General features: G+C 42.9%; 1 protein-coding gene, 1 long non-coding RNA gene and 1 other non-coding gene across 4 annotated transcripts; all 3 read right to left on the reverse strand.

The window, feature by feature from the left end:
* Nucleotides 1-520: 520 nt before the first annotated feature.
* On the reverse strand, nucleotides 521-8,431 carry LOC134425521 (uncharacterized). The gene is made up of 3 exons (XR_010029706.1): nucleotides 8,333-8,431; nucleotides 6,454-6,594; nucleotides 521-690 (listed from the first exon to the last, which is right to left on the reverse strand). It is a non-coding gene; the product is annotated as an uncharacterized LOC134425521 (long non-coding RNA).
* A 5,846-nt stretch (nucleotides 8,432-14,277) lies between these two features.
* On the reverse strand, nucleotides 14,278-24,849 carry PABIR2 (PABIR family member 2). 2 transcript variants are annotated; one of them, XM_063170712.1, is made up of 10 exons: nucleotides 24,706-24,849; nucleotides 24,339-24,417; nucleotides 23,002-23,058; nucleotides 22,581-22,624; nucleotides 22,446-22,500; nucleotides 22,117-22,218; nucleotides 20,757-20,845; nucleotides 20,178-20,239; nucleotides 17,835-17,931; nucleotides 14,278-16,837 (listed from the first exon to the last, which is right to left on the reverse strand). In XM_063170712.1, the coding sequence occupies exons 1-10, from the start codon at nucleotides 24,819-24,821 to the stop codon at nucleotides 16,687-16,689; spliced, it is 852 nt and encodes a 283-aa protein (XP_063026782.1). In that variant the 5' UTR covers nucleotides 24,822-24,849; the 3' UTR covers nucleotides 14,278-16,686. The 2 variants fall into 2 exon arrangements, with proteins under 2 accessions (XP_063026782.1, XP_063026781.1); XM_063170711.1 differs by having other exon boundaries at nucleotides 20,178-20,242; nucleotides 24,706-24,845.
* Nucleotides 16,909-17,051, reverse strand: LOC134425952 (small nucleolar RNA U109). The gene has a single exon (XR_010029820.1). It is a non-coding gene; the product is annotated as a small nucleolar RNA U109 (small nucleolar RNA).

Consider the following 24,849-nt stretch of genomic DNA (forward strand, 5'->3'; position numbering starts at 1 on the left):
CAAAGCAGGGATTTATTCAAAGGCTTCCATGGATATACCTTGGGCAGCACAAGAGCCCAGCCAGGGCTACACCCAAGGTGAAACCAAAATGGTCACAAAATGCACGACCGCTCACAGGGTCTCTCACTTTTATAAGTTCTGCTCCATTTGCACCTTGCAGTTCATTGTCCCATTCCAGCTTTAGCCCAGGCAGTCCCATCCTTCTTGTTTTTCTCTCTCCAGCCCATGGTGTTTGTGCTCCTGGGCTGAGATTTGGCTAATTTGTCCTTGGTCCCCAGCTAGAGCAGGAATTGTTTTGTCTCCCTGCTCTGTGCAGAGAGCTCACCATTCCTTAATATGAAGCTCAGAACTACACACCAAAGCAGCACAGAACCTGAAAATTATAAAAGCTAAAACCTGAGACATCACACAGGCACACAGAGAGCAATCCCTTCTGTAGGAGCAGATCCACTGCTGCATTGGCAGTGACAGGAGCAATAGAAAACCAGGAGGAACAGAATAAAAAGCAAGACAGCACTGCAAGAGGAAAGTTTTCTAGCAGTATATTGCAGAGCTGTCCCACCACTGCTGACACAGGCACATGGGGTGGGATGCACAGCAAAAGGCTGGAATGCTGCAATCTCAGCCCAGCACCTTTTCTGTGTATGACATCGGGGTCCATTTCCTGCATCTGGCGCAATGATCTTACATCTGAAAAAAATGAGAGAGATATTTAAAAATTAAGGAAATTCACGATTTCGCGGTCTTTTCTCACAACTTTGAATTCTTCCTGTTAATTTCTCCATCTTTTGACAGTGCCTTTTCAAACCACCCTCAACAGCCCCATCTGCTTGGCAATGAGAAGTGGAGCCTCAGTCTTTGATGAGGACTTGCAGGGCTCCAAGACCTTCCATGGTCACTGGTGGGAGATCACATTCAGGCAACCCCAGGGATCCTCCTGGCCTGGCAGCCTATGGATAAAATCTGTGTGAGTGACTTAAAAGCCTCAAAAAATTGCCATGGTGAGTAATCCCCTGAGATTTGGTGTTGCCCTCATAAACACAGGCTGTCCTTTTTTATATTTAAACATCAAAGGATGCCATTTGCTTTTAAAGTGATGTTTGGTGTTAATATTCTGCTCCTACAAGCCAGTTGGATCGTGGGGAGGATGCAGTCATCTCAAAATAAAGGCCTGCTCTGCTGACTGATAGGCTTGAAAAATTGTGCAGCAAATGCCAATGCACAACTCATTTATATGGACACAACTGGTGGCAGATAATGTTCTGTCCTGGAAATGTGCACAAACGTTTTATTTCTATGTTCACTGAGAAGGTAGAAATAAATGTTGTGTTCCTATACTTTTTATAGCTCTTCCCTCACCCTGCTTCAAGGTTAAAATTTTGCTATTGTGGGAAGATTTTAGCCCTGAAGAACTGCAGTGGGGGAGCTTTCATCAAGGGCACTCCTTTATGCCACAGGTTCAGCCAAAAGGAGCTGCCAGGGTGTACATTCAGGCCAAATTTTTCTGTCTAAATGGTGACGAAAAAATCAGAAAAGTAGCAAATTTTATTATGCTTGTACTTCTGGAGCAGACTGTGGATCTTCAATGACTTGGTGTCCCGGGGATGAAGTGTCCAGGCTTTGTTTCCTCTCATCCCTGTGTCTCGCACAGCTCTAAGTGTTGTATGAGAGGAGATCACAGCAGAGAGAAAGGAAGACACAAACCCCTCTTTTCCTGCCTCTTGGCCAAACTCCAAGCATTTTAAGCATTTCTGGTGGGGGTTGATTCCCCCAGCGAGCCCCAGAGCTCTCATCTCTGAGGGCTGTAAATCAAAGCCTGTTCACAGGAGATCAGCACATGCCAGTTCTGCTTTAGGCTTTATGGCATGCACGCTTCGTACATGGATAGCAATGGGCCATCCCTCCCTGCAAGCCCTTCAGTGACCCCAGGATTGTGTTTTGATTTACTGGGCAGGGGAGAAAAGCACAATGGAAGTCAAAGAAATGAGTACATGCAAAGATCTGTTCATCTTGTGAGACCCCTTGTAAATAATTTAACAAAGACCTTTAACAAGCCTCACTCTAAAGGGAAAAGTTGGTCCACTTTAAACCTTATTTTTCCAATTTGGATGTTTAAATCAATCAAGCAGTCTTTTAAAACAGCCAGATTCTGTAGAAATTGCCATAGAGAGGCAGACACAGAGTTCTGGTTGCCAAGTGTAATGGAGAAAAATGTGAGAAACTCTGTAACAGGCAAACACGGGGTAATCTGCCTTCCCCAGGAGAGCTCATCCAAGCCTTGGAGACCAGTTAAAACATTAAAGCTAGAGGTTTTGCCCTTCCCAAACCACTGTTCACTTGAACTCTGCAGTGATGCTTTTCTCCACAGGAAGACTCAGCAAAGCTTTTGATAATTTTATGGGAGCACCTCATTGCATATTTTAAGTATTCCCTTTACCATCTCTGTCTCTTCCAGGAGGACACAAACCCCTCCAGTAAAGCACAGCTGGAGACAGCACATCCAGGGCTGTTGGGCTCCTGCCCATGTGGGGCAGCCTGCAGGGCTCCAGGGCTCTGTGAGGAGCGTGGATCCTCCCAGGAGACACCTGATCCCCAGGGAAGGGAGGCCAGGGCAGTTAATCACTGTAAAACCCTCTAACGAGGCTGCACAAACTGCAGTGGCCCACGCTCCAGCAAAACCAAGTGCTTTATGTGCCTTGAGATGCAGTTGGAGGAATCTGGCTAATCTTCTACTCTGCTAGTAAATCATTCATTGAGGCCATCTGTGAAATATGAGAAGAGCAGCCTCAACCCAAGGTTCCTGCTCAGCAAAGCTCTCGCTGGCTTGGCCGGAAAGAAGCTTTCCTGATAAAGCTGATAGCTGGTCCAAGCCCTCATGATTTCCAGAGGCAGCAATCCTGCTGGGGAGATTAGAGAAGCTGCCCTTGGAAGTCCTGAAGTACGGCTGTGCACTACAGCAAAATTAAAGGGAACAGAAAAAGGTAAAATCCGCAGCACTCGCCAGGGCCCGGCCCTGATGCGCCCCTGGATGCTCTCAGCTCCAGTGGCCTCTGCAGACAGGGCTGAGCAGCAGCCCCAGACAAGCCACAGCCTCTCTGGGACACTGAGCATTTACAGAGCTCTGGAACAGCACCAAGGAAAATACCCAGTGCCTTGATGGCCAAGATTGAACCGGGGTTTTCTTCAAGAAGTGCGGATGCCCATCTGGAAAGTGATGTTCAGCCCTCACAGCTGAATGCAGAACCCAAAATTCCCAGCTTCAGGGAAGTTCATGCCTGAATCAAATGAGTACAGTATGAGGCCGGGTAATAATTCATCCAAACCAGCCCTGCCAGCTCCCCACACCAGGCTGCCTGGCTGTGTCCTCCACCCAGACCTGACAGATTTTTAAGAAGCAGTCAGTCTTTCTCCACAGGCATTACCTCTAACCTGGGGATAGAATAAAGTTCTTGGGTAAATATTTCATATGGCAAAATAAACAAAATTTTCATTTACACGAGAAATGGGCTGAGCACCTAAGCAGGGCATTCAAGGACACGAGTTACAATCCACCTCCTACGGGAATTAAGACAATACAGTTTTTAAAGGCTTTATTTTTTTATATCTTGTAGCTTCCAAATTCTTAGGATCTGCAATTCCCAGGTGACTCAGTAGCTGGTAGAACAGAGAGTTTCAAAGTGAAAGACGAGATGCAACAATTCCTAGAGCCAAGTGTTTGAAGGGAAATGAAGCAAAGGCCCAAACAGGAGACAAAATAAGAGCTCAGCAGGGCTGGAGGCAAAAGGCTCCAGTCTCACCTGGTGCTGGATTCTCAGGGAAGGTGAGGTTTGCTCACAAGCACATCCCACCTCTGAACTGTGTCAATCCCTGATGTGGGAATCCAGGCATTCTCATTGTGCTTGGGTGCCTGCAGAACTACAGCCATGGGAGGGAAAATCCACCCCCTCCTGCCCTGTGCTTCAGCTGAGCAAAACCATCCTTGGTTTAGTCTTGGTCCAAATTACAGCCCTCCTGATGACCAGGGAAAGCTGGGCAAGTGATGTTGTCTTGGAGCAGCATGGGGGACAAACAGCAGGAGCTGCAGTTCCCAGAAGACAAAGATCCTCTTTGCCATGTGAACTTAAACCAAGGTTTGGTGTGATAATCCATCCATGTTGTGGTTTATAAGATTTTAACTATTCTTTCTGTTCTTCTTGGCTTCCTGCTGTTTGTTGCACTGACCTTGGGGCCAGTGACTGTCTAGAATACATCAAATTCTCTGCCTTCTCCCTAAAATCTCCTCAGAGCTAAGTGAAACAGCATCTCATTGACCATTATCCTGACTAAGTTTATTAGTGATGCATTTTCTGCTGTGGAGAGAAACAAGTCAACACAAGTAAGACTGGAAATTGTTTTATTTTGGTTTTAAAAGTGAGGGGCTCTTCCTTGCCACTTCCTAAGTACCTAACTGCTGAAGAAAGTATCACCCAGTGCATCAGCTGAGGCACTAAGGAAGCACTTCCTCTAGTCATAATTAAGTGTAATAAGCACTGTAAATGCCCCTTCCTGTATTGCTGTTTCTGTTCTTAGCACATTCTGCACCATCCCTGGGAGTCAGGGCTGTGGGGACACAAACTGAGGCTTGGATCCCTGAAAACAGAGAAAGTCTGGAAGGAGCAGCAGCAGGGAGAGCAGCTGGCAGGTCAGAAGTGAAGGAAAAGAGGAGGAAGGTGAAAACCAAAGGGTAACAGAGGAGTGCTCAGCCTCAGCAAGAGCAAGGACAAACCCTGGCTGTGGCACTGGACACAAACAAACAACCTGCCCACCCCAAACTCCAATAAACAGCACCTCGTCTTTCACTTTGAAACTCTCTGTTCTGAGTCACCTGGAATTGCAGATCCTAAGAGTTTGGAAGCTACAAGATATAAAAAAATGGAAAGGAAAGGAAAGGAAAGGAAAGGAAAGGAAAGGAAAGGAAAGGAAAGGAAAGGAAAGGAAAGGAAAGGAAAGGAAAGGAAAGGAAAGGAAAGGAAAGGAAAGGAAAGGAAAGGAAAGGAAAGGAAAGGAAAGGAAAGGGAAAAGGGAAAAGGGAAAAGGGAAAAGGGAAAGGGAAAGGGAAAAGGAAAAGGAAAAGGAAAAGGAAAAGGAAAAGGAAAAGGAAAAGGAAAAGGAAAAGGAAAAGGAAAAGGAAAAGGAAAAGGAAAAGGAAAAGGAAAGGAAAAGGAAAAGGAAAAGGAAAAGGAAAAGGAAAAGGAAAAGGAAAAGGAAAAGGAAAAGGAAAAGGAAAAGGAAAAGGAAAAGGAAAAGGAAAAGGAAAAGGAAAAGGAAAAGGAAAAGGAAAAGGAAAAGGAAAAGGAAAAGGAAAAGGAAAAGGAAAAGGAAGGTGAAAACCAAAGGGTAATAGAGGAGTGCTCAGCCTCAGCAAGAGCAAGGACAAACCCTGGCTGTGGCACTGGGCACTGCCTGAGCAGAGCTGCTGAGCAGAGGTGCCCCAGCACACCAGAGCTCCTCCAAGAGGGGATCTCAGTGTCAGCTGGGCTCTGGGATTTTCTGTTTGTGTTGCTCAGCACAAAGCTGCCCTGGGCTCCCAGGCACAGCAAGATTGGTGCATCCTCCACCTTCCAAATCACACAATGCAGGCTGCTGAAGCATCTGTTATAAATCCTCTTCTCTGGGCAAGGGCAGGAAGCACAACTTTCACAAGACTCCCTTAAACTGGAGAAAGTCATCCAGGCCTTTTCCTTGGAAGTGCTGCACCCCTCCTGGAGCCCTTTGTGATCTGAGTTGTTTAGAAAGTAAATGAAACAGAGTGAGCCAGAGAGGCAGTAATGGTTATTTCTCCAAGAAGGAAAAGCTTAATTTTACTATGGGGATCTTGCCTCTGCCATGACCCCTCCAACAGCTCACAGGAACACAGGGGGAATTAACCAGCACTGAGGACTGGTCCATCTTGCAAATTTGTAAAGAGTTTCATCTTAGTTCCTAACAGCAGTATCCTTGATCCTGAAAAAAACCCCAGCAAACAACCTGCCCACCCCAAACTCAAATAAACAGCACCTAGTCCCCAGCCAGATGCACTCAGCTTCTCCATAGCTTACAGCACCCTCCTTTTCCATCTAGCCAAGACAGAATTAGGGCTTGTAACCTCCTTGGAGAATTCCCTGGGCTGCAGCTGAGACAGTCAGCGCACGGAGAGCAGTGAGCATTCACAGGCAGCAGCCCTGGAGGGGCTGGTCCCAGAGATGAGAGGACAGGGAGCAGGATGAGGATTGCCAGGCTCAGAACCATTTGTGTTTGCTCAAGGTTGGTATCTGTGCAGCTGACTGGTAAATGAGATCAACAGGATTTTTCCATCTAATCTAAGCGAGCAGTTGGGTTTTATTCAAGTAATTCTTCTAAGGGATAATAATGTCTTATTATGACTAGAGGGTTTATTACTAGAATGCTGCACTAAATTCAATAATCTGAACTCACCAATATCATCCCTCTTGTGGGAGCTTCAGCTGCTTGAGAAGGAGCCCCAGAGTTGCGTGATCATCCCGAAAACCTTCTCCCCTAAGTTCCAGCTTTGGAGAACAAGTTGTTCATCATATGCTGAATTCAGCCTTGGAGTAACTCCAGTGAAAACAAAAGGAGTAACAACAGGAATGGATTAGGCCCAATTGCTTTCACATTTCTCCAACTTGAATTTTCAATTCCAATACTAAAGGAGGAGTAAAAAAAACCCGACCCAGCTCATGGCACAGAGACAAATACACTCCAAAATGTAAGTCTGCTTTGTGATGTGACCTCGTGCCCTTTGGAAAGTGCACCAAGGAGGGCTTCCCAAAGCCTGCCTAGGGAAAAACTCTGCTATCATCTGGCAGGAGCAATAGATATTTCTGTTTCTGCCACTATATTATACCAATTTTTGCACAGAATGGTCAAACCCTGCAGTTCTAGGCTGCTACATTTGTGACTACTGAACTTACACGTCTGAAAAAAAACAGTATCTGCCAAGCTGAGATATAGAGTCATGAGGATTTAATTTCATTTCATAAAAACATATTGAGGAAGATTAAACAGTGTGTTTTCTGCACCAGCCCCATTTTCCAGGGGCAGCTGTGCTCAGATCAGGAGAGGGCACAGTCTCACCTGTAAACCCTCATCTGACAGATCATCACCTTGGCACCTCTTTGGTTAATCAGAAGTGAACAAGAAGAGAGGAAGTGGAGTAAGGACAGAGACAGAGAGCCCCAAGCTCCCTGCTGACTGTGGAGCCTTGCAGTGCCTGCTGCTCCTCTCACTCATCAGCTTTTGAGTTCCTTCTAACTCTGACCTGCTGTTTCCTGCCAGGGCTGATGAGCCACGAGTGCAGAGTCCCTTCCTCTGGGCCAGCTCCTCAGAGCCACTTCCAGTGGCTGCCACATGAAATGAGCAGAAGAGAAAAACGTTGCTCTTGTTTTGACTGGAGTTATTCCCAGGGAAATTCCCAGGCTATTCCAGTGTGTTATAAAGGGGGTAACACAATTATCCAGTGATCAAAGAACTAAACTGCAAGTCAGAAATCCTGGGTTCGATTTCTAACTCAGATTCAACCAACACTAACCACATGACCTCTCTGTGTCTCCACACACTCGAGGGTTTCAATAATAATGATGACACTCAAAGCAACTCCCAAACAAATGAGAAGTTTATTAAACATCACAGAAGCAGAAAATACTGAGGCCACGTTTGCCCCATGAGCCTCACTAGGTGAGTGCAGAGCTCTGTCCAACTGACAGGCTGGAAGTGGAGGAGTTCAGCTCAGCTGCTATCTAGCTCAGAAATCACTGCACATTGTTTGCAAACTTATCAGGAGTGACTAGAATTGTGAATTAGCTTCAGCAAGGCAGCTGGCAGGCTGCTGAGGCACACAATGCCTGCTGAATCTGCACTTCCTGCTGGAGACGTGCAGAGGAGAAGGCAAACTATGAAAGAGCAGAGAAACCCTCCCAGCTCCAGCCAGACCTACGTGCAGCACGGGCTCAGCAGGGCCAGTTTGGTCCAGGGGCCAAACCAGAGCTCCCAGCAGCAGCAGCAGAGCTGACAGAGCTCAGCTCAGTGCTGTGGAGGAGCCCAAAGCCCTTTGGGGAGGTCATGAGGCTCCCCCACCTTCCCCCAGCTCTTTTCCACACTGGGTAAGGCCACAGAGCTGGAGGGCAGCACTTGGACCATGCCAGCCCACACTGTGACCCTGCAGGCAGCTCTGACACACAGCCCAGAGCTGGTGCTGCCCCTTTCACACCTTGGTTTTCAGTAAATAACCAAAGCTCTGTCCCAAGCAGCAGCAGACACTGAGTCCTGTTCTGGCCAGCCTTACCTGAGCTCTCACCTGGCCAGGACAGCAGAGCAGGGCTCCATGGATGCTGCCATGCAGGCAGGCATTCCCTGGGAGCTGCAGGCACAGAGCTGGAGCTGCTGCACATTCTCCAGCATCCAGGTCTGTGTGTGCCCACTCAGAGAAGCAACAGGAAGATGTGCAGTCTGATGGGAACACTGCAGCATCAGCACTTGGGAAAACCCCAGCTCGTACACTGCAATCCCCCAAAGCCAACCAAATTGTGCCACAGCAAGGAAAAGAGACAATGTGCAATGCACTGCTAGGAAAGCTCTCTTACTGTGAGCAGGGCCATTCACTCATCTCAGACTGTCAAATAAATTTGATCCCAGTCCCCTCTAGCACAGAGTTGAGTTATTCTTGCAGCCACAGAGAAGTTTTTTTTTAAATCAGTTTTAAGGTTATTGGCATGAAGAAGTCCAAACCCTCACTCTGGGAAGTTGGTGTTGACTCTGAAAGAAGAGGTTACCTTTTAAGTGAAAAGGAAGAAAACATTAGAAGTTTCTAGCACCAGAAGCTGCAGGGTCAGTGCAGATCAGAGCGCTCCAGGCAGCATCACCGCTGCTCAAACACCTCCCTGCGCTTTGCAAGCCGCCAGACGCCATCCCGTGGCCATCCCCATCCCCGCCAACCTCCCCAGCGCTCCGAAGCTCCCGGCCCGCTCAGGGATGCGCTGTTTGCTGGCTCCGAGTCCTTAATGCTCCATGCTCTGTGCTGCTGATGTAAAGCAAGGCTGAAAAATTCTGCTACTTCCCAAAAATTCTGCTACTTCCCCAAAATGCACCCAGAGAGGCGCAGGCTGCGGGATGTGCCGGGGCAGATTTCAGGATGCATCCAGCTGTGCCATCACCTTTCTCTCTTCTGCTGGCTGCAAGGACACCCCCAGCCCTGCAGGAAAACCAGGGAATGCTCCACACCGAGTGTGTGCCCCGGCCTGTGCCAGCCACGGCCATCCCATGGGGTGACATTGCTGCCCTGCTCAGTCACGGTGCTTCACTGTTGGGTTCCAGGTGGGAGTTTCTCTGCATTGAAGGCACTTGAGATGATAGTTCATGTTCACACTCAGGTGTTTGTTATTTCCTATCAGTAAAACAGTCTCACTACTATGAGTTGGGCAGTTTTTCATTCGAAGGCACAAAATGGCCAACAATCTCTTGTACAAGGGCTTTTAAGACTAAATTATCCAATTAAGAGCTGACACTTAGATTATTTTCCCTTTTAACCCAATAACTGATCCCACAGAGCCCACAATGCAGCCTTTTCTGCCCAATTACAAAATGCCACCCAAACCCATGGAGAAGGAGGAAGAAGCACGAAGAAGAAACCCAGGATGACGCCCTGTGCCCTCCATCTTGCTTCCATCCACAACATGCTAAAAATCCCCAAACCCTAAATTTCTCACCAAGTAATACACCTACACTACTCTCTATATCTATTTCACACTTTTGTGGATTCCAGTCTATCTTGAAGTCTGGGAAACTTTCTCCATAAGTGAGGGTCAAAGTCAGTGCTCCCCTGGGTCAGGGCACCCCAGAGCAGACACAGAAATATTCCCAATGTGCCCTGTGTTTGCACACTTTATCCACAGTCCCTTGTTCCACCAGCTCCCTCCTGCTCTGCCACAGTGCCCAGAGCTTCTGGAGCACCTCTGTCCCACTCCTGCTCCCTTAATTCCCCTCTCATTCCCCCAGGAAGGGCTTTGCCCCCATGCAGGACACATCTGACAGAAGCTGAGTACAATCCCATGTGCTCCCTTTCCAGCTGAAGACACAAAGCTGAACTTCCAGCCTTGCTTTGGTTGCCCAAAAAACACAACATACCCTTAAAGGCTGATGCAAGCTCCATGTGAAGGGGGTGGGAGGGAAGCTGTGCAATCTCACAGAAATTCAGCTGGCCCTCCGTATCCCCCCTTGCTGGCCCTCCAGCTCACCCTACCCATGCTCCTTTCTGTGTTTTAATACAGGAGGGGGAAAAAAAGAGGAAAAAAATGAAGTGACCAGAAGCAAAAAGAGTCCTCAAAGGCAAATGTTTTCTATTACAGCACTGGTTCTTTCAGGGCCTTTGATGTTGCTTCTCCCACACAGAGCTGTTTCTTTCACAGTCTGTTCTTGCACATGAACAAGATGTTACACGTACTCTACACAGCACATCCTCAGCTCTTATTCAAAGCATATTTGTCCCAACTCACTGTACTTTGTAACATTTTTCAAACCAGAACTCATGCATCATAGGAACAGAGGCATTTTTATTCTAGTTCCCCCTTTTCATATTTAATTTTCTTCCAAGTTCTTGGAGGTTCTGGTCATAAATAGGGAAGTGTTGACATTAACTAGGGTCGAGAGAGAGCTGTTAAGTTCATGGCAGTAGATGAATTTTTCCAAAATGTTAGGGGCTTGTAGAGCTTTGTCAGAGGCTAGATCCAACATTTGTATTTAGATTATTTAGATGCTTGATTAGTTAACTTCCATTACATTCTTTATTTTACTTGGGCCCACAGTTTTTAATACCACCTGCTTCCTACCTGCCTATCACAAGCCTTAACTTTTGCATGCTGAAAAAATTATTGAGCACACATTGCATTGATAAATGATTACAGTTCTCATGATAAATTTAAATTGCAAATTATTTGAGGGAAGGAAAATATTTTTGTTCTAGCACAAGAGGGTTTTCGTAATCTGTGTTATAAACTATCCAAACACAAGTAATAGCTGGGAGCTTCTGCCAACTTACTCAACTTTGGTGGTAGTTCAAAAGTGATGCCAGAATGCAGGACGTTTCATTAGGTCATGGAGGGGTTAAGCTACTCTTAACTTAACTTAAGATCTTCTGAAAAAAATCTCATGTCATTGTCTCTCCAAGATTCATTTAACTCATGTTGTCAAATACGACTTACTTCTGCATAAATCCAAACCTTGCCGAATCAAAATACAATGGAAATTTTTCTTTCAGAAAATATCTGAAAAATAATCAAAAATACCAAATTCTGTTATAACCCAAGATAAGAGACAGTCAAGAGACCACCAGGAATTTTACCACAGCTATTCAGTAAGATAGGCAACCTATAGTAATTAAACCATAATTGTGTTTGTATAGCAGGTAATAAAATTTTATGGCCCTCAGAAATAAGCTAAGGAAGAACAAGAGTGTTTGAACTGTTGTACAGAGTAAGATGATGCTTTTTGGACACACAGGAACTGCTTGACAGCCTGGTGTCACTCACTGTCCTGTTGAATCACAGGGACTGTCACTGCAAACTTAGGCAGAGACCAAGAGAGACCTGGCCTGGCTGGTTAGAGATGAGCAAAACCTGTGATCTTTCAGTAATAAATTCTTACTTTACAGTAAGAAGACTTTGAAGGTGGAAGCACATTGGGTTTTGTTGCTGCTACTAAAAATATGCTCAGAAGACTATTGCCTGTGTTTAGAAAAGGAGCCTGGTATCAAACCAGCCAAATTGGTTCACTAAAAATAGGCATTTCTTTGTTCTGTGTTTTCAGGTCTCATTTCTTTTAAACCCCCACAATCTTTTGTGATCATCCAAGCTAACTTGCATTCTTTGCTAAGAGCAAGAACCCACCTCCTCTCCATCTCCAAACTTCATCATGCAAGAACAACAAACCAAATTGCTCCAGGTTTAAAAAGAAAATGCTGGCCCTGGCATGATAATCAGAGGCAAGACTCAAACCAAAAGGCTTTAAGATCTAAGAGCAAGTAATAAAAAGCAGCTTGAATGCAAAAAGGGTTTGGATTGAAACAAGAGACTTCTGCCAATGCCCAGTCCACTGTGAAGGGATGAAGGATAGCCTGGAGGTGCAGGGACCCTTTGCAGGGGTTTCTGTGCCTGTGCATTTGTAGGAGCAGCAGCCCTGTCCCTGCAGCAGGAAGCAAACCCAGCTGTCACCCTTAAACCAGCTCTGCAGCAAAACTACTCCCTCAGAAAACAGACTTGCCCTAAAAAAGATCTACTTCTGATTTTAGCCTGATGACAAAGGTCCTTGTTGGGACCCTTGGGAATTTGATAACCAGCCCTTAAGGAAACCCAGACACCAAACCCCTGCCCTCCCCAAAACCAGCTGGAACTGAGAGAAGGCCACTCCAATTCTGATTGGCAAGCCCAGCTCTCATTTTTAGAGTGGATTAAGGAAAACAGCCCTAGACTTGCCCACAAGGAACCTTTTCCTCTAAGTCTCTTACTCCCATTAAAAGTCTCAGTTGTCTGAAAAATGCATTTTTCCTTTGAAAATTAGCTGGGCAAGATTAACTCAAGGCTAAAACTCTTAATTTATCATTAGGGGAGCACATCACTACTTCCTTCTCACTGGGTCTTCTGGTACCTCCAGTGACCCATCTTACACTGAATTTGCTAAGAATTACTTCACATGCGTCTAGAGAGAGTAAAATACTCAGTGAGAGGCAAAGATCCTTCCCATCTCCTGTGGACAGCTGCCATTCATGCAATAGCCTTGGAATACAAGGGGCAGTTTGTATAGCTCCAAAAATATTCCTTGGCCTTTACTCCAAAAAAAAAGCAAATGCAACAGGCCTATGACTTCATGAAATTCTTGAACTCATGTTAATGCAAAGCTTTTTTATTATTAAATTACCAGGAAAATTATATGCTGATTAAATTCCTTCCAGGAAAAACAAGTTCTCATCTTTGTTGTCACACAATGTATTAGCAGGGTCTACAGATAAGAATGTGAATATTTGCAAAAAATCATTTCCCTGGGCCAGTCTATTGTGTTTGTGCACCAGAACCTCAGTTCCAAATCTGCCTGAGCCTGCTCAAGTTCCACCTCTGCAAACAGCCCCCAACACAGACCTGCCTGGAGAAACATGCCAAGATAAAGCCTTGCATTTAAAATGTTTTTAGCATTTTGAATTATTAAAATGATTCTCTATTTTTATCATGACTTACAAAATAATTTTTTTCAAATCCCACTTTAGTTTTTATGCAGTATAGAGTTCCTCAAGCCTTTCAAAAATGAGTTTTCCAATAAAGTCTGCAGGACTCAGATTTACATCCTCACCCACTGACAGTTTAATTACTTCCATTGTAGGAGAAAGTATTTAATCACATACAGTCAGAAAAACAGCCCCTTAAATACAGGCTTTTGGGCCCATCATCCCCCCATTTGAAATTCAATGAAGGAGAATGAAACATGCACACTGTGATCCATTTCCTGATGCAGAACACTTGATATTATCAAAACATACAGAGTTCCACAGCTGACACACACATTTTTCTAAACCATTGGTAAAATCCTTCCAGCATTTCAAGGCCATGAAATGAGGATTCAGTGTGCTCTGGATATGATCTAAAGGCAGTGCTGGTCAATGAGCTGTGCAAAGACCATTGCTGTAATGCTGTGCTAATTAACATACTAAAAATAGTCCATCTAAGAAGCTGCTTGAATTACACAGGTATTTTAACTTAGTTCTCAACTATTACAACATTAAAGGTAATTCATCACTGTGATTCTCAGAAAAAGATATGCACTAATGATCCCTTTTAAAAAGAAGGAAGTGGGGGAAAGACAGGAATTCTCAGACACTTATCATGGCAATTCAGCAGCAGTAAGTCTGGTGAAGTCATAAAAAACAGTTGTTAAATGTCAATAGTTATACATTAAAGCTGCCTACCAGCACCAGCTGGCCTTCTTTCCCAACTGGTGTCTAATTCCCTCGGCCAAGGCAGGTAACAAATCCAGAAATGCAACTTTTAAAAGTCAGTTTTAGAGTATGCTGCAGTATCAATGATTCCTCTGAGCAGTGACAACTCAAACACAGTGAAGTGCAAGAATCAATAATCAGCATGTTAGAAAACTTTGTTTCAAAATGAAGAAATTGTGCTAGGAGTGTGAAAGAGAACCTAGGCCTACGCTGGGCCTGTTAACAGCAACATCCATTTGTTCTGAAACAACAGACACAGCCAGAGAGGGCATTACGGATATATTTTATATTTTATAAAAGAGCAATGTCTTGTACAAGACCTTCCAAGAGTGGGGAATAGGCAGAACATTACAAAAACTGCTGCAACAAGAGTGGCTGTTTGTGCACTCGCTTTATGCAGCTTACATTCGAATGTTTACAGAGGCCAGCACTCAGACAGGACTCTCCACTAACAAACAAATCTGGAATACATCAATTGTACAGGTAAATCAGCCAAAATGAAGCAATAGCTATGCTCTTCTCAGGTTTAAGAAAGCATGCAATAGGTTTCCCCCTCCTGGCACCCCTCAGATTTCCACACCACAGCACCAGTAACAGCACAGTGGAAGGGAAGCAGGGCACAGGTAAGGGGGTGGATTTCATCACAGATTGTTTATCAATATTTTGCAAAATGGAAAAGCAGCCTTCCTTAAGCACCAAGAAGGCAGAGAAGATACAGGCATGAATAAAAAAATAAGCAAGCGACTTAAGACATCAAAAATTCAAGAAATAGCACTGTGCATATACAAACAAAATTAACATTCAATACTGTAGAGCTCATTTAAAAATGGCACCAATGGACAATATTTTACAATATGCACATTTATTTGAAGTGGGGAACTAATGTTCCACAGGTGGAAATGATCATACAAATAATAGTGCCACTGTTGGCCCATTCTGGTACTTCTTACAATTTAATGGAAACACTTTTAAAAATAATCTGGTATGTACATGTCTTCTGGATACCCAACGGCTTCTTCAGAACAGAAAAAACTACAGTTCTCCCCCTCCCTTTTAGCCAGACAGTATTGCCAAAGATTGTGCTCACATCTAAAGCACATAATCTTACTTTAAATTCAGTGCTATTTTCTTTCAGAAAGATCACAAGTTGTACTTTTTAGGTAACAAAAGCATTTATGTTACAAACATTCAAAAATGGAAGCTTATGATTCTGGCAGACAACGTTGCGTATTAAATACAAACCAGCCAGCAATTACTGAACATAAAAAACTTATTCAATCATAAAAAAATACTATAATTCATCACCACAGACTTTTTACAGAGTTATAAATAATAAATAGCATAACACAGTAGATTACAAACGGATTTATTTTGCCCCGTTATAGTCTTTAAAAAGTAAAATATCTGTTCCTACCTCAGACTGACCAAGGTACTGTATCAAGACTACTCATAGCTCAAAGGGAATTCCTTCACCAAGCAATTTGCAGAGCTTGCATCCAATCCAAAGCCTTTCCTTAGGGATCCAACCTTTGCTGAGCTGTTTGCTCTGCTCATGACCAAGAAAGGGACAAACCCTGCCCCGAGCAGCTGCACAGGGTCTCACCCTGGCTGCCCCTCAGAGCTGGGGCTGCCCCAGCACCTCCACACCTCAAAGGGAACACAAAGGGAAGCAGCACCCCCAAAAGGCTTGGGTAAGCACTCTATAAACAAGCTGTACACAAAGGACTTTCCCCACCCACCCCTCTGGTTTACATTCCATAATTTTGTAACAATGTCCCCTAAGGCACAAAAATACTTATGACCTCAATGCCACAGGAGACATCGATGGTGCCATACATGGTTCTCCTACACAGTAGTTTAATTAACTTAGTTATCTGTACTGTATGTCTTCAATCGAGGTGTGGATTAATTTTTCCTGGCCAAATCTTGCTGAATAATGACCTTATTTCATACAATCTGCAGGACAAATGTTCTGGGAAGAGAACTATGCAGCTAATTTAATTGTTTGCAGAATATTATTATTTCTTCACTGATGGCAAAAGTGACAGTCATTAGTTATTTTGCTGTGGGGTTTTTAGTTTAATGTAATAAGAGTGAGATTTCCACACTCAATGTGGCCTTCTGTAAATGAATTCATAAAAATGACTAGCAGCACTAAGGAAATAAAATATTTTTTTCTCCCTTCCATAAAGGAATTTGAGGCTAGTAACTGAAAAAAACAAAAAAAAAAGCAAGAGTAATTTTACTCAATAGTAGAAGTGCCAGAGAATAAATTAGTATTTTCAAATCCTTCCAAACCAAGTTATTTCCCTAGACATAGCGACCATGATAATGATAGAAGTACATTCCTAAAAATTGCAACACTAATAGGTAGATACCTATTCCTGGAATCAAAAAGTGTATGCAAGTTCCTGAAAGCAAAAGTTAGTATAATATCAGCAGACATCTTGTTTAAAAAATAAATTCGCAAAACCAGACATTAATATGGTCTACAATGTCCATTAAATGGATAAATTAAAAAAAAATCACTGGAAAGTAGCCAAGGATTACAGTAACAACAATTTTTCCTTTTAATAAACCTCATATGAATGGTTCAAGGATCAGAGTTCATTTCTCTGTACGAGCGTACAGCAAGGGGACAGCACAGCCAGACACTGACTCAGGACTTGGTAAAGTCACTTGGGTGAGAAGTCATCCATGAGAATGAAGGAGGAGCAGGAGTTGGAGCAGGGCACTGGGGACTCCGTGGTGATGCTGCCTTTAGTCAGGGAGTCAGAGGAGGAGCCGACGCTGCTGCTGCTCCCGTCCAGAATATCCGAGGACAGGCTGGGGAAAGGGAAAAAGCTCCTTTAGTGCAGGGCCACGAGGCTCTGAGCAAAGCTTCCCCCTTGCACAGGACTTGTAGGAGACCTATACTACCACTCAGTCTTTCCTGCAAGACTGGCAGCCCTGAAAACTCCTTGTTTTCTGTAGCATGTTAGAGATATTCATGCTCCTCATGGGAACGAGAAGCAGAATTATTGGGTTTTTTAACATGCAGAATAAATCATGAAGCTGATTTTAATCAGACACAGAAAGGAGGTGACAACAAGTAAGTATAAAACCTAAAAGTAAAGGAAAATTAATAAATAAATCAGCCATGCAGCAAAGGTGTCATTAATTAGCTGGTATGCTCTTTAACATGGCACTACTCAAAGCAAGACTGAGACCTATTTTTCTCACAGAATTCCTGTGATTGGAATTTGAAGTCTAGATACAAGATCCCAGAGGGCACATTAATTGATGCTTTTTCAATTTAGGGAGAAGCAACATGGAAAAAACCATCCAGGCAGTTACAAGTCTACAGTGAAAGTCTGAAATTACAGCAGTAACAGCTGATATTTTTGAATACTTAGTCTCTGACTCAACACCAAAAACCCCTTGGTATTTTATGGTTGTAATAAAAAAAGATAAGTCTAAGAACCACGAACTTAGGGACAAGAACAATTAAGTACTCACACACATTTTCTAAGTATTCAGTGAAGTGCCACAGACATTCTATGACCACTGCCTATAACATACTGCAATGATGAACTGAAGTAAATTTGCTTATGAATCAACAGGGATTTGTAACAATTATATTCAGTGTAAAAGCTTTGATACCCAAAATCTAGGCTAGGGTCTGTTCAGGAAGAATTGACTAAAGGAAAAGGACCATTGTCACAGGGCAGCTTCCATTAATACACATCCACAAGAGACACACAAAGTATTTTTTTCCTGGAAAAAAAAAACAACTAGAAAGCTTGTGATAAATGCACATTCCTTTCCATGTGAAATATTTTACCATGAACTGAGATCTGTCAGATGTGTAACATCTGGAGAAAGCATGTTGGTGGTTCCTTGGAAAAGTCTCTTTGGCTGACTTTCAGTTTCCATTTCACCTAAGGAAAACAGTGCAAATAATCAAACTCACTTGAGCCTGCAACATACATTTAATATTTGCCTGCTGTAAAAGACAGGTTTGACCTACAACACCCCAAGGTTGCATTTGTAACACCAGTTCTCCAATTCAGCCAACCAAGACTAAGACATCAGTTTGATGATAGCTTTTGTTAGACCATCCAGTTCATCCTTAGCTAAAACTTCAGCAGTATCTGAGGGCCTACAATGATCTCAAAAACATAAAACTTGCTGCTTGTACTCCAATCAGACAAAACAATCTAAAGCAAACTAATTATCATGACATATTTTAAGTAAACAGCTGAGATGAGGTAACTGATATAAGTCAAAATATGAAGTTTAAAATTGTTAGTGATTATGAAAATAAGAATGACAGCTGGGTTCAGTTTCACCCTCCCCTGTACAATGAATTCTGATGCATGGGTACACTTTTACAGGGAAGCTGAATGGAATAAATCTGTCATGTAGGAGCATTTCCACTTACTCATCATGGATCAGACTATCTTTGTACCTGTAATCATCTACAGACATTAAGAGATTAAAAATGATGGGGAGAATTAATGTAATCTCTTTAGTATAATCTGCAGTGAGAATGAGCTGGCTCACTAATAGCTGCTCTACAACAAACATTTGAAAATATCATGAACTTGAAAATAAATTTTAAAAAGCCACACCCTCTCATCTACAGTATATTTTCATTCTTACTTTGGGGAAAAAAGCATGAAATGGGAATTTTTCTGGCTTTTACCTACACTTGGCAGTAGTTGCAGAGTCAGCTCAAAAACCTGACAGAAGCTGAACATTATACCAAACCAGTCTATACATTCTGCAACAGAATCACACTGCTACACTTTATAGAAGACTGGTAACTTTCAAAAGTCCCATTTCCTTCAGCCCACAGGGATACATTCCTATGTTAAGGCAAGGAATAATTACTTCTAGCAAGCAGAATGGGCAAAAAACATTTATAAAATATTTGGTCTTGCAGAAAATTGAACAAAACACCAACACTTTTGCCCCTTAAATTTCACAGAGACAAATCTGCACTGCTACAATACATTGCAGAGTCCACCAATCTAAATCCCCTATGGCAGTGAAAAGTTCTTCAGTTCATGGCTTTCCTTCTACTACTGTAAATCTATGACTGAAATTCAGAAAAAAACAGGACCACATATTTAGGAAAAGAAAGCAAGTTCATTTATATGGATTAGATGTTTCAAAATTAGGCAGCATTTTGAAAATTCCTTGATATTTCAAGTAAGAAAAGGAAAACTCATACCTCCACTTTGTAAAAGATGTTCCATGGGAGCACATGGATTTGGTGAGAAAGGCCTGTCCCTCTACCTGCACTGCTCTTACAATTTATGTAAGGTGTAAGTGTGGATATTTATTCCTTATTGATCATTTAGTTTAATAAACTTTTGATCAATTTTAGTGCCTCTAAAATTCACAGAAAATAAAACTCAAGATAGAACTGACATCTATGAGAAAACTTTTCTCTCTCCTCTGTCAAATCAGTATCAGTTAGACAATGCTCTTTATCTGACAGGACAAGCAGTACTAAAAAAAGCCAACAAAACCAATAACTTTTCTCAAAGCCTAAATGTAAGTCTTGTACAATAAAAGGATGTTTTTGGTGCAGTTAAGAATGCCTAAGTTAAAAAAAAAAAAAAAAGCAGAAATGATAAGCACAGCTAAAGGCACACTTTAGGAATATCTCATTTTTACAGTTCTACTGTGGAGATTTGTTTGAGGATGTTACTTGTAAATATCTAACAAGGAACAGTTCCAGGAAAGAATGTACTTTCCTCCTTCAGGAGGAGAGGGCACTGATCTATTCCATTTCTCTAAACACTCACCTTCTGAACTTTCAGAGTGAAAACAAACATTCAGTACTAAGTTTAGCAGATACTGCATGATAAGCAACATTCCTAAGATGATCTGAAGGGTGTGCACTGTTCAGTGGTACTTGGAGGAATGTTTTGAAGATTTGTAAGCTCTGACATTTAATCTGATGTATAACAAAGTTTGCCTCTGTCAAGCAGTAGCTGTTTTTTAAGTTTTTCATTCCTGTGTTTTAGATTAGCTACTTTACACTGTATTTTTGAGTTATGCCTGGCAAATTCCAGTTCATTGTGGATACAAGTGCATTATATCTACAGAATTACAAAAAAATGTATCCAGCTAGAAAACTACATCCATATTAAGGTACGGTGAATACACATACCTTTTCTTTTAATGGGGCCAAGAACACTGGGCCTGATACAGTTGATTGGACTTTGACTCCTCCTGCTGAAGAGAGAACACTGAGTCAGGCCAGTAAAGGTTCCAGTTTGCATCAAATCAACACAATCACAGCATATGGAGCATTCTTCAAAGTTATTCCTGCACAACTGGGATTCTTGTGGAATCTAAATACATAAATAACAAAAAAGGGCTGCCTATTAAAGCAGATTATCTGCCACACAAAGTTATAGAAGATTTTCTAAGGTTTTCTCCTTCCCTTCGTGAATCACATCCTCATTTCAATCCTTTTCCAAATTTTGCAGTGTATTTATGTAAAACCAATCTGCTGACAAAGTTAATTTGAAATACCTGAGGACTTCTCCCCAAGTCACCAAGTCCAGTTTAAAGTTGACACTTGCTCTATAAGAGCACAGACATAAAGGATGAACTTTTAGAGCATTTTTATGTGGCAATGCTTCAGCACTTGTAAAACTGAAGTCTCTTTTAATGCCTTAACATCAACTTGAATTAATCTTTGGCTTAAATTCCAATGTTAGCACAACAGACACTCATTTCTTACTTGCAGAATCGCCTTGTTGGACTGGGAATGGGGCTTGGAGGTAATCCATTACTGCTCACAAACATCTGCAATGATGGTGAAAAACATTGCTGCAGGAAGAAAGTTCAAATAAAGATAGTTTAGAATTTCCTTTAAAATACTCAGATGTTACACACCACCCTCCAAAACAAATATCCCCTCTTCTATTCCCTTTTTATTCTTAAAGAAAAGCTAGCAACAGATTATACAGATTATCAAATATAATCTTACAAGTGTTAGAATTTAACTTAAAAAACATAGTGGCCCATGCAATTCTGCTCAGATTAACTAAACTTGAAACCCACAAGAGAAGTAAAATTGAAATAGACACTATTCTCTAAATAAGAGAATTGCTTCTGTTCTTTGCTACATTTAGAAACAGCAGTACAGTACTCAGGACTTCTTTCAAGGGGCTTTTTAAACAAACAAGTTGAGTTTACTCAAAATACATCTGACCTGGAAACAATATTCCAGAGTAAAACAAGATATTTGGCTCTGTGATTCTGCAACTAATTTGAGCTTAGCCTATGAATGCTTCTAGCTAAACACAAAAATCTTTGTGTGAAGTTATCTGCTAGTGCTTTACAGTCAGAATTCCAAAGGTGCAGGACCAGCTGGCAGCATCAGTGTTTCCCCAGGAACACATTTACCCAGCACTCATGTGGGGCTGTTACATGCACCAATCTGGTGGGAGCAGAGATTGCTCCTGTTCTGTACAAAAGCAGAATCACACAAGAGGGTGCCAGCAAGGTCAAGCAGCCCATCTTCACATCCAGTGCCAGCTTCTCTGTGCCACATTTCAGTTTTCCAATCCTCACTGGAGAAGCAGTTTATCTAACATGCAGCTCTTTCCCTGGCATCTGCCACCAGTTTTCAGTATAAGTTCAACACACCCAAGTCCTCCTTCAGAGAACATTTGTGCCTTCCTTTCCATAACTGATGGACACATTTTCATCTCTCACCAAACAAATTTGCAGTCCAATTTTGGTGCTTCTTCCCCAAAATCCCCTCACTTCTGCACCTGGAGATGTTGTCCATGACTACTTCATGGACAGGATCTCCAGGTTCCCTAGAAGCAGAACCCAACCCACCCAACATTGCACAAACAGTAACTGAAATCATGCAGTGTTTCACTGCTTAAACTCTGCAGGCTCCCAGAGGGCAACCATTTGATTCTAAGAAACCAACAAAATATGGATTTGGCTTTTTTGGTGCTTGCTCAGTTGTGCTGTTGAGGGGTTTTTTAAACTATGGAACAATTTGTGAAGTTACAGATCTTGACAGTTTAGCTTGGTCCAGAATTCAGAAATATTGTCTCAGCCTGGTATTTCACTTATCCTACCTTTCCTATTCCTCTTGTAGGTGAAGGTGCAGGTGAAACTGGAACAAAGTCTATTCTCTTTGGGGAAAAAGATTTCTCAGACTTGTCCAAGTCATTGTCGCTCTGTGAATACAAAGTTTCAGACTTAACACTGGCACAGGACATTACCCTGAAATCCAAGGCACAACCTTCTAATGGAAAGTCATTGGGTCAAATGCACAAAGTAGCTAAAAGCAGACGGGCTTAAATTCTTCTTAAATTATTTTCACAGTTAATTCCTCTCTTTCCCTTAAATTCATCATTTGAGTGTAAAAATGGAATTAAATAGGAAACATCTATAAAAAGATTACCAGGCTCAAGCTTTCCTCCCATGACTGGCTTATCTGCATTGCTGTCTGCACTTCCCTAGAATACAAAAAACCCCATCAGTAGCTACAAAGAGGATAACTCTGGCTATTTTATCACCTTCTTTCAGTAACACTCACCTTTCATGTGCTGCTTCTCTGTTCATTAAATCCACTCCTTCCTCCTGCAAGAGATAAATGTCCTAAGTTTTCCTATAACATTTGACTCATCACAGGTACTTGAAATAACACTTGTGATTCCATTATTTGCCATCAGGATTGAAAAATGAACAGCAGAACCACTACACAGAGAGACAGGACAGCCACCAGTCCAGCTCACTGCTTCTCTTAAATGAAATACTCCTAAAATGCAAGGTAGCTTAAACACAACAATAAGCCTTGCAGGGCTTCTTCCTTGATGAAATTAAGTTTTAAGAAATATTCAGTTTTCTTTAGTACTTGAAATACTCAATAGGAAAGAAACCCTCACTGTGCAAGTACTTCAATGTCATACAGTACTCTTCATTCTGTTACTGAACACACAGATAAAAACTCCACTCACCCTCCTGATCTGATGAAGTCGGCTGCTAGGAATACGAATGGGAGATGATGACAAAAACTGGGGAAAAAAGTGACAGCCACAATGATTAAATCACACACCACTGCTTGCATGCTCACTATTTACCATCAATTTCATTCTTAGGGAGCTCACAATGAGCTGCACAACTGCATGTGGGTGACTCAAACAATGTTGCAAAAAAGCAAACACTGACCTTCAAGAGAAAAGACTTGTTTTACCACTCACAAATTCCTGGTATCACCCAGCAAGTGGCATGGATCTGACTTGCAGGCAGAGACTGCTCAGCATCTCCAGTGCACACATAGCTACAGATGTCATTTAGACAAGGGAGATACTACAAATGAAACTGTGATTGTTACACAATTCCCCACTGCCCGGGATATGACAAACTCCTGTAGGACACCCAACTCAACCTGCTGCCTATTGGAAAGGAGAAATCTCAGTGCTTCAACCCAGTCTTGAACAACACTCCCTAAAGCTTAACTTCTGCAAGTTTTCAATTGCGTGCAATTTTATGCATTTAATTCCTCTTGAACTCTAACACCACATAAAAATGGGCCAACAGTTCCCACTCAGGATGGCCATGGGTCCAGTGTCACATCTACTGACATGCTCCAAAATTCTGGATTCTTAACAAGTCTCACAACAGAAAACTTTGAATTAAAAATCCCTGTCACCTTTCCGGAACAGAAGTCGTAGAGGAAACTTATGTCAGGAATTTAAGGCCTTGAGAAAGCAATATTTAATCTTCACTATCCTCAGACAAGACAGAAAAATTTCAGCAGAAGGAGCATACAAATGCCTCACCTAACAAGGATAGGGTAGAAAAAAGAAATGGAACGTTTCTGAAAAGTTTAACAACTGCAGTAGTGTACACTACCAGAGAGCAACAAATAAATCTCTCTTCTTTCAGTGATTTTCTGAGGTCTAGTGTTCTGCCTTTGCAAAAAAAGAGCACTATGTCAAACAGGTCAACAAAGAACCGTGACACTGTCCATTTTCAGAACACAGTAAAACACTCTTTCAGGACACTTAATTCTGACAGCATTTTACTCTTCTAACACAGGCCTAAATTAACTTTAAAATTGGACTTAATATGGGGAGTCACATAAAATGCCAGCTACTCTTGTCTTCTTGGGGACAGTCAACATACCAGTATTATTTCACTATACATTGCAGTTAGAGATGAAAAACTGCTTATTCTGCAGCTTGGAAGCTTGCTAGGATACTTAGTGCAAATACAAATCAAGTTTAACTTCATTTCTCTACTCCAATTATGCCCTGATGTGTGTAAACATGACATGCTTCAGATTCCTCACCATTCCATGGCGGCTCATAACTGTTGTGCTGTTCCTGCGAGTCCGCAACACGTAAGGCTGAAACACCTGGGAGTTGTCACTGCAGGGGGAGAAAACAAACTTTTGTGAGCAGCTTTTTTGGGTGCGCTTTACTTAAAGCTCCACAGCGCTGCGACACGCGCTGCAGCCTGCACAGCGCTGCAAACACCATTTGATTTGAACGGGAGCGCGGCGAGCAGTGGAAGAAGGGGACAAGGGGGCACCGGCGGTCCCGGCCCCGCGGGACAAGGGACACGATCCGCAGGCCGCTGAGAGAGCGCCGGGCCTGGCCCAGGCCCCGGCGGGCAGCGGCGACCCCGGGGCTGGCTGAGCCCCCCGGGCCCCTCACCTGAGCCCGTGGATGAGCGGGGCGCTGTTCGACCGCCTCAGGCCGCCGCCGTCGCCCGGGGCCGCGGCGCTCCCCGGCGGCAGCTCCAGGTCCAGCTCCATCTTCTCCTGAGCCATCGCGGCGGCGGCGGCTCCGGCTCCTCCG

Source organism: Melospiza melodia, chromosome 16 (assembly GCF_035770615.1).
Source record: "Melospiza melodia melodia isolate bMelMel2 chromosome 16, bMelMel2.pri, whole genome shotgun sequence".
NCBI lineage: Eukaryota > Metazoa > Chordata > Aves > Passeriformes > Passerellidae > Melospiza > Melospiza melodia.

Bases quoted from the DNA above. Each gene is read 5' to 3' on its own strand.
- PABIR2 (XM_063170711.1), bottom strand. From the start codon at position 24,821: ATGGCTCAGGAGAAGATGGAGCTGGACCTGGAGCTGCCGCCGGGGAGC. The intron at 23,059-24,338 runs GTGAGGAATCTG...TTTTTTCCCCAG, and splicing joins TTATGAGCCGCCATGGAATG to TTTTTGTCATCATCTCCCAT. The intron at 22,219-22,445 runs GTAATCTTTTTA...TTGTATTCACAG, and splicing joins GGGAGGAAAGCTTGAGCCTG to AGCGACAATGACTTGGACAA.